Source organism: Lynx rufus, unplaced genomic scaffold (assembly GCF_022079265.1).
Source record: "Lynx rufus isolate CCGP_SWC_20201006 ecotype Redwood Valley unplaced genomic scaffold, mLynRuf1.p SCAF_27, whole genome shotgun sequence".
NCBI lineage: Eukaryota > Metazoa > Chordata > Mammalia > Carnivora > Felidae > Lynx > Lynx rufus.
The window spans coordinates 10052741-10061759 of record NW_025814842.1 but is presented as its reverse complement, the minus strand read 5'-3'; the positions used below and the strand labels follow the sequence as shown (position 1 = coordinate 10061759).

Here is a 9019-nt window from a genome sequence, read left to right as displayed (position 1 = left end):
CTCTCTCTCAAAATAAATATATAAATATTAGAAAAATGTAAATCATGTCTCTCCCTCCTTAAACCCTTCACTGGCTCTCATTTTTCTTAGAATAAAGACCAAATCCCCTCCCAGGCCCCTGCTTGGACCAACCCCAGGCCACATCATATATGCCTTTCTCTTCTTGCTTCCTCTGTGCACCTCAGGGCCTTTGCATACACTACTACCTCTGCCTAGACCACTTTTACCCCTGGTGTTCATATGACCCCCTCCTTCTTATCCTTCAGATTTCACCTTACTGGAGGCCTTTCCTTACCACACAATGAACACAGTATCCTGCTCACTGAACTTAACACAATTTATACTTACATATTTATTTCTTTATTTTTGTACAGCTGGTCTCCCCCACCGAACAGTAGAAAAGCAGAGAATTTGGGGTTTTGGTTTTTTGTGTTCCTTGAGGAATAGGGCCATGTAATTGCCATACCCCTAGCTTTAAAAATCATAATTGGCATTAGCACATGCTCAGTAAATATTTGTCGAATGAATTATTGGACTATTGATTTAAAAAGAAAGTCAATCGTGGAAGGATGTGCATGGCATTTTCGCAATTATGAAAGTCAGTCTACAAACTTCAACACGCGATGACACTATTTCTGTGATGCTCCCCGTTCTCCCAAGGCCGTTGGAGACAAGTTGAACTTCAATCCTGCTGAGGCTGGGCCACAATTCCAGGATATTCAACAGGGCCAAATCTGCTTGGGGGGAGTTGCTGAGAGAGGGACAGGTTGGACAGTATTGAGCCTTCATGCAACAGATGACTGCTGAGACATCGTCAACTGATTCAATGGCCCCTTCGGTCCTGCGCCCTGTACTGTGTCTGCTTTGGGCTTGGGACCGGGGAAAATGTTACAAGCTGCCTGCCTAGTAGACCCATAAGCTGTTTCCGCTCTGGAGGGCCTGCCAAGAAGCAGGTGGCAGGTCCCCCTCCCATTCTGGGCCAAGCTCTTATCTCTGCTGAGAAATTCCCTTCCCCGAAGGGCTTCAGCTTTTGAAGCATACAAACCAGCTTTTCTGCTCTTGGGTCAGCCATATGCATCCCCAGGGGCAATAAGCACAGAAAAGCAGGAAAACATAGGAAAGAACCAACTAGATTAACACAGAAATACATTATATGTTTGGAAAAAATCATGTTGTCCACCATGCGGGGAAATGACTAGAAAGGCCAAAATGGACAACAAGTCCACTGGGGAGTTGGCCACCCCAGGAGGAGAGATGGGGTCGAGGTGTTGGACAGGAGAGGGTGGATATCAGAGCCATTCGGAAGATTAAAATCAGTAGGAACTTGGTGAGGGATGGGGTGGGGGTGGGGGAGGTAAGGAAGAAGGAGGCATCTGGAATGACTCCTAAGAGTCTGCCTTGGGAGGGGGATGGCTCTCCCATTGCACAGAATGTTCCCACCTCCTCCACCATAAGCACTTTGCCCAGCCCCCCCCCTACTCATCCTTTAGACCTCCATTCAAGCCTCGCTTCTACAGAGCCACCCTACCTCACCCCAGGGCCAGCTGGATTCTTGGATTTTATGTTTCTTCCTTTGAATATTTACTGGGTGTGCGATGACACAACCATTAGTGTCTCCCCCCCCCCACCAAGACTGTCAGGCTGTGAGCGGATCCGGGCTCATCCTTGCAACCCCAGTGCCCAGCACATAGTAGGTGCTCAATAAATAAAGGCTCTGAAACGCAGGCAGAGGAGGATGGAGTGTATCCTGCAGGCTGGTGTTTCTCCAGGGGAGTGGAGGCTGCTGGGTAAAAAAAATACATAGACCCCCCTCTGCCACCTCTACTCCTCACCCTCCTCACTTTGTGCTTGTGATGAGAGTGTTACTAGGGGTACAGTGTGCAAATGAGTCTGGAAGTAGGAGAAAAGTTGATAAGATTGCAGTTAGCAGGACCCGTGGGTGTTTCTGGAAGGGAGAAGAGAGTAGATGAAAGCAGACATGAAGGTCTGTGGGCCTGGCGGGAAGCTCAGAGGGGACAGGGTGCAGGAGGGGCCCGGAGGTGGCAGAGAGGGCCCCCAAGGGGGTTCGGACACCAGAGCTACAGGATGATCCTGAGCAGTCCCCACCTTCTATCCGTGGCCCGAGGGGCCTTCCCAGCCTGGTCTGAAGGAAATAAACACTCTGCTCCATCCACTGGTGAGCAGCCCCTGAGTTTGCTGTTTTGCTCATGGCTGTGTCTGGAAAGGTGTGTGTGTCTAGAAAAGCCCATAGTAGAGGCTCCAAAGTATCTGTTATTATTGAAGGAAGGAAGGAAAAAGTGAATGTTCTCAAAGGGCTTGGTAAGTCTCGGGGAGGCACCGGGATTACCAGGCTTCTGTGGGAAAGGCTGCTGTGAGTATTAAACAAGATCCTGTTTTTAAAGAATGCAAGATCAAAATCTGAGAAGACAGAGCTGGGCCAGACCAGGAGGAAGCTGGGCAGGGAGTCACCTAGTGGCCCGCTCCCGCTCCCCCCACCCCTAGGCCAGCCCCTCGGGAAACCTCAAGGGGTCCTCCGGGAGCGCCGCCCCAGCACGACCGACACCTTCGCCCCACCCGGCCGGCTGGCAAGAATTTGCCCCGCTGACCTCCCCAGGCGCGCTGCTGTCGCCATGGCGACCAACCTGGAAACAAGCGGCCCGATTGTCCCTGCTCAGCGGGGCAGGTGAAACCCTGGCCACGTGACCGATACTGAGCCAGGTGCGGTGACTGGGACACCCGCCGCCTCCCCGCCTTAACCCCTTCAGCGCCGCCGCCCCCGGGGCGCCGGGTGCCTGCAAGCCGCACCCCTTCGGGCCCCGGCTTCCCAGCCAGAAGGGAGGTGGCTAGATACCCGGAGCACTGCACTAGGAGTCACATTCCCGGGAAGGAATTCGGGCTGGGCCACGCACGTGCTGAGTGACTGGAGCTGGGTCATTCCCCTCCCGGCGTCTCTATGTTCCCGGCAGTGAAATGAGGATGACAACACCCTCCCACTACCCCGGGACTTGCAGACGGCTGGGAAGGGACGCTGGGAGTAAAGACTCCCAGTGCAGTCTCATTCTGCCCCCCTCTCCCCCCGCGTGACCGCAGCGTCTCAGGGGCTCCGGAAGGCCTCCCCTCCAACAGCTGACACTCCCCCAAGAGGGACACCCTCACCAACAAACCAGTTAGGAGCTGGCCGGTTCCTATCAAGCTGCGGAGGGGTGGACGGCCCCCAAGTTGACCCCTTCCCAGCACTCCATCACCAGAGTCCTTCCCAGGTGGTGACAACCCCTCTCTCGAGGCCCCACCACTTTCTCTGGAGTGTTCAGTGGAAACCTCAAGCCAACTGGTTTTTCCGCTTGCCTCCAGGCCCTAACCAGCCACGTGATGGGGCCTGGGCCCAGGTCTCAGGAATGTCTCCGGACTGCTTCTGCCATAGACCCAGGGCTCTGGGCAGATGGTCAAGGGTTGTGGGCCAGGCTCAGGTTACCTGGCTAGACTGTAGGCTGGAGCAGCTGTGGGGGGTGGTTTGAAACCACTTTTGAAATACTACCCTTCTGAATCACCATCACGATGTCAACCCCCAGCCTCTTCATCCGCCAATTCTAGAAAAACACCCTGCTTGATGTCTCCTCTGAGGACCCCTCCCATGCCTTGGATCGGCTCCCATTCTGGGCTCAGATGTCCTCATTCCTCATCACTCCCCTAATGACTATGCTGGTAACAAATCATCACACCACCTGGTGTGTTTAGCGTCCCCAGTGACCTTAAAGCCCTTCTTTCATTAGAACAAAACAACTGCCAGTCCCCAAGCTGACTCAAGGTGAAGGCCATTTTATGGGGCAAGGGATTTATTACATCTTAGAGTTAAGATGCATCCTACCAGGGGAGCCTGGATGTCTCAGTCGGTTAAGCATCAGATTTCAGCTCAGGTCATTATCTCACCATTCATGGGTTCGAGCTCTGCATCAGGCTCTGTGGGGACAGCTCAGAGCCTGGGACCTGCTTCAGATTCTGTGTCTCCCTCTCTCTCTGCCCCACTCGCACTCTGTGTCTCTCTCAAAAACAAGTAAAGATTTTTTAAAAATTAAAAAAAAAAAAAAGATGCTCCTACTGGTCCTGACTCCCATCAGGCCTGCCCTAAAGAGTGAGAATCCTGGCTGGACCAGATGTCATCTCTGGAAGGGGCACTGACCCAGCCACCAGGTGAACCTTCACCTAAGCCTCAGCTAGTACCCTGAATCTCTTCACGATCATTCGGTAAAATGATTACAATTGCACTTTGCACCAGATAAACAACACAGGACTCCGGTCCTCCAGAACTCCCAGCCTATGGGGACACAGAGAAAGCCAGTTCTAGGATACCATATGGTAGACTGACAAATGCTTTGAGAACATAGGATAGAAGAGATTAGTGTCAACCGGGGAAATCTGGGAAGGCTTTTGAGGAGGTGGCAGCTATCCTGGACATTTACAGTTGTACAGGACTTGGGCCACTAGCTATCTAGAAGGCAGCCGCCCATCTCAGCAGAGGGAGTCTTCGGGATAAAGACCAAAAGGAAGGTGTGCAATGTAGATCTCTGATTGGGGAGTAAGAGAATAGGAAGCATGGGTGGAAAAGCAGGTAGGATCAGACTGGGGGATGCTAGGGATGCTGTTTCAACTCTCAAGTTTAAGGGTGGGGAGTCCCTCAAGGTTTCTGAGCAGAAGAATGCTGTAAAAGGAGCAGCAGGCTGAGACCTGAGACCATAGCACCACTGCCACCACTGCCCCAGACTGGGGAGAGAAGGTGGCAGCCAGTCAGGCTTCCAGAGGGAGGCTTTTTAATGTGCGGGATGTGCTGAGTTCAAGGGTGGGAGAATCGTTTATTTCTCTGCTGGTAAAGAGGCGTGAGGTCTGACCCATTTCAGCTCAACGAAGCAAACACCCTCCAGTACAAACACCTGGCTTCCCACCTTGATTCGCATCAAGAATGGCAGATAGATAGATAGATAGATAGATAGATAGATAGATAGAATGGCAGACCAGACAGCGGTTCTGGTTCTGCCTCTTGTACAAGCCATTTGCCCCAGTTTCCCCATCTCGAAAGGGTGGGCATGGAGGGTGGATGGAGATGAGCTCTCTAGAGTTTCCCCTAGCTCTTTCTAGAGTCCAGGACTTCGGGATGGGAAAGAGGTGCACCACCCGGCCTGCCTGGGCCCCCAGCTGTGGAGCACGACGCCTCCAAGCCGGCGCCTCGACGACGGGAGCCACTTTTGGCGCCTCTCCGCGCCCGCCTGCGGCACAGAAAGCATGGCACCCACCCAAGGCGGGGCGTGAGGGCAGAGGAGCAGGCCAGGTGTGGGGCGCGCGCTGGCCAAAGGCAGGGGCTCCTCGGCTTGCCAAGGACCCGTCCCGCGGCCGCCCAGGGCTCCCGCCCCAAATCCAGGACATTCCAAACGGCGGGGTTTGGACTCCCACGCCACAGGACCCTGACTCTCCGCGAGGACTCGGCGCCTGGGGCGGGAGGGCGTTGGGCGGTGCTTCTCAAGGGGCGTGACCAAGGCATAGGGTGGCTCCGCCCGGGGCGTGGCGAGGGCGGCTCTCTCGCCCGCTGGCGTCGTGGCTGAGGGGATTACGTAATGACGCAAGAGGAGGAGCTGCGGGAACAGACGGTACTCTGGGATTACGTAAGGAAACGAAAAAGGAGGCGGGGAACTCCGCGGTAGTGGGCGGGATGGAAGGCGGAGCTGCAGTCGGAACTGGACAGGGCTCTGAGCAAAGGCGGGAGGCGGAGCCAGGGGATAGGAAGAGCTGTGCGCTTGGTAGCTGTTCCCGGGCATGCTCCGCTGGTCCCGCGCCTGGAGGCTCCCCCTTAGGGGGCTCGGCCCCTCCAGTCTCAGCGCCTCCAGGGTGCCCCTCGCACCCAGCAGCAGTGGCCGAAGCGGCACCGAGAGGAGGTCAGTCAAGGGCGCCATGTGGGAGGCCGTCCATCGCTCCACCTCGTTCAGTTCGGCTCCGCCCCCTCCGCTTACGCCCGCCCCCCCAGGCCGCTCCCCTAAACCCCTTCCCCTGCCAGTTTAGACCCCTCCTCCATCCTTGCTCCTCCCTCCAGGTCGGTGCTGCTTTCCTACAAACTTCTGGACGGAGAGGCGGCCCGCCCGGCCCTCGTGTTTCTGCACGGGCTCTTCGGCTCCAAAACCAACTTCAACTCCATCGCTAAGGCCCTGGCCCAGCAGACTGGCCGGAGGGTGAGCTTCCGGGAGAGGCGGGGTCCCCGGGAGGTGGGACCTGGCTGGGCGGGGCTAGGGAGATGGCCAAGGCGGGCCCCGCTTTTCCGCCCTCCCTACTAGACACCCGGCGAGGAGTGGCCGGTCTCTCTAAGCAGAAGGGAAGAGGTTGACCTTCTAAGGATGCAGGCCACATGGCACACCGTGGCCCTATGTGGACCCATTCATTCCGTCGTGCCTGCATCCATCCAGTCCTTCATTCGTGTTAATAGATCTTCAAGCTAGGCTCGCTGTCCAGTGCCTAAGTGCCAACACCTCCCTGGTAAGGGGACCAGCCCTGTTTGTTCACCAGGGTTGATGGGGCTTACCACCTTTTACAGCAGCCCATCCTTCTGTGCTCCAACTGTTTTCCACTTCAATATCTTTCCCCAGGCTCCCTACCCGCCCCCCACCCCCTCAGCCTTCAGGAATGCCGTGCCTTCTCTATGCCCTGAATGTGGATGCCAGCTCTTCCCACCCTCGCTCCGCTCCGCAGGTGCTAACAGTGGATGCTCGGAACCATGGTGACAGCCCCCACAGCCCAGACATGAGCTACGAGGCCATGAGCCAAGACGTGCAGGATCTCCTGACCCAGCTGGGCCTAGTGCCCTGTGTCCTCGTTGGCCACAGCATGGGAGGCAGGACGGCCATGCTGCTGGCACTCCAGAGGGTGAGCTGTCCCTATACAGGGCTTCTTCCCATCCAGTGTAGACCATGAGTGCCCAGCAGGCGACCTGGGACTCAACTGAGCCTTGGATGGCCAAATTCAGGATCTGGCGACTATGCCTGAGACCCACTGTGTCTGCCCTAAGGCTGGTCCCAAGTTTGGTTCTTTCACCCAGCCAGAGCTGGTGGAACGCCTGATTGCTGTGGACATCAGCCCAGTGGAGACCACATCCAACTCAGACTTCCCATCCTACATGGCAGCCATGAGGGCTGTAGACGTCCCAGATGACATGTCCCGCTCCTCTGCCCGAAAACTGGCCGATCAGCAGCTCAGCACTGTTATCCAAGTAATGTATCCATGTCCCGGCTGGTGTTGTGGGCTGGGACCTGTCCAGGGAAGAGTGGCAGCCCCAGGCCTCACACGGAGGTTCCCCCGCCCCCCACACCCAACTACTGGACCCCTGCAGGACACGGCCGTGCGTCAGTTCCTGCTCACCAACCTGGTGGAGGTGGATGGGCGCTTCGTCTGGAGGGTGAACTTGGAAGCATTGGCCCAGCACGTGGACAAGATCTTGGCTTTCCCACCACGACAAGAATCTTACCCTGGGCCAACCCTCTTCCTCCTGGGTGGAAACTCTCAATATGTGCAGTAAGCCAGACTGGGTGGCGGGAGGGGCATGCCCCACTTACCCAGGCCCCAGCCTGGGGATCCTGCCTTGGGGAGGGCTTCGGTGCGGGCAGGGGGGTGCCTGAGAGTTCACAAATACCCCTGGCGTGTGTGTTCACGTAGCTCTCTCCTCCCTGCTTTGCCTCCACTTCTCTCTCCCCCCCATCTGGGCGGCCTCCTCCTCGACGGACAGTCCCAGCCACCATTCTGAGATCAGGCGGCTCTTCCCTCAAGCCCAGATGCAGACTGTGCCCAATGCTGGCCATTGGATCCATGCTGACTGCCCGCAGGACTTCATGGCTGCCATCCGAGGCTTCCTAGCCTAAGAGTTGCTGGCAAGACGAGGCAGGAAGCCCCAGGCTTCAAGGCCCTGCAGCCTGTTCCACGCTTCCGCACAAAAGGACTCAGGCACTGAGAGGGCATGAGGGTGCGAAGGGTCAGACCTCAAGTTTTAATGAATAAAGACCCTGCTCCCAAGCCCCCGGGCTGAGCTCTGTCACCGCCAGCGTCCCCACTGACCCAGGAGGAATCGGACCCAGGGAGCCCTGGCAGTTCTGGGGGTCACCGGGGCTCCCTGAGGGCCCCTGGATTCTCTCTGCAGCTGACTCTCGACCTGCTGTCTCACCAGTAGCCGCATGTCCTCCTGGGGGGCAGGAGAGCAGGTTCAGGGCCGACCCTGTGCCTCTTCCCCATGCCTCCCGGGCCCGGCTGGCATTCCCACCCTACCTCCCAGGCCTCCACCTCCTGCCTCAGCCTCAGTTTCTCCTCCAGGACCTCCAGCAGCTGGGCCTCCACAGCTCGCAACTTGGCTTTGCATGTGTCCAGCTCAGCCTCCACTGCCTGCTTCCTGCAGGCGGCAGGGAGAACAGCTTGAGCTTGAACCCTGCAGATCTGCTTCTGGGCCCTGAGGGTGGGCACGTGTGGCCACAGCCCCTGCCTTGTGACGAGGCGAGTATGTGTGTGGCTTTCCTTCCAGGAATGCCTGACTTCTCTCCTCTAGCAGGACAGAGCCCTGAGGGCGAGCCACCCACTGCCCTCCCCCCCCCCCCCCCCCCCCGCAAGCATCTGCCTCTCACTTGGCAATGGCTTCATCCCGCTCCTGGAGGACTTGGTCCAGCGAAGGCTCTGTCTGGGTGTCCCCCAGTGCTACAGCGACTCACGATTCTGGGCTCTGTTGTAGAGTGACAGAGAAGGGAGCAGGGATCTGGAGCTTGTCTGGATGAGGTGTCCCCCCCCCGGGACCCTTCTGCCCTTGCCTGGGCTCTGATGCCAGTGTCAGGAGGTGAGGGGTCTGGAAAGTTTCATTCCCGCCCCCCAGTACCCATCTCATGGACCTCTGAAAGTCGAGCAGGGGGACCGTGCCACGCTGAGGGGGTGGCAGGTGTGGCCTCTGTCTGGCACAGGGCTAAACAGGGGACAGGGTGTTTGGACCCTCAAGGAAGAAAGAAGTTCTCAC

The 9019-nt window shown here is 57.1% G+C and overlaps 1 protein-coding gene across 1 annotated transcript; it reads left to right on the top strand.

Moving 5' to 3' along the window:
* Positions 1-5776: 5776 nt before the first annotated feature.
* Positions 5777-8054, top strand: ABHD11 (abhydrolase domain containing 11). The gene is made up of 6 exons (XM_047089313.1): positions 5777-5921; positions 6077-6212; positions 6727-6900; positions 7073-7243; positions 7364-7545; positions 7757-8054. Exons 1-6 carry the CDS (start codon positions 5803-5805, stop codon positions 7887-7889), a joined length of 915 nt encoding a protein of 304 aa, XP_046945269.1. The 5' UTR covers positions 5777-5802; the 3' UTR covers positions 7890-8054.
* Positions 8055-9019: the final 965 nt, after the last annotated feature.

What these genes read in the sequence shown, in the direction of transcription:
- ABHD11 (XM_047089313.1), top strand. Translation starts at nt 5,803, where the DNA reads ATGCTCCGCTGGTCCCGCGCCTGGAGGCTCCCCCTTAGGGGGCTCGGC. An exon ending in CCCAGCAGACTGGCCGGAGG is followed by an intron (nt 6,213 to 6,726) that starts GTGAGCTTCCGG and finishes TCCGCTCCGCAG; the next exon opens with GTGCTAACAGTGGATGCTCG. An exon ending in GGAAACTCTCAATATGTGCA is followed by an intron (nt 7,546 to 7,756) that starts GTAAGCCAGACT and finishes CTCGACGGACAG; the next exon opens with TCCCAGCCACCATTCTGAGA.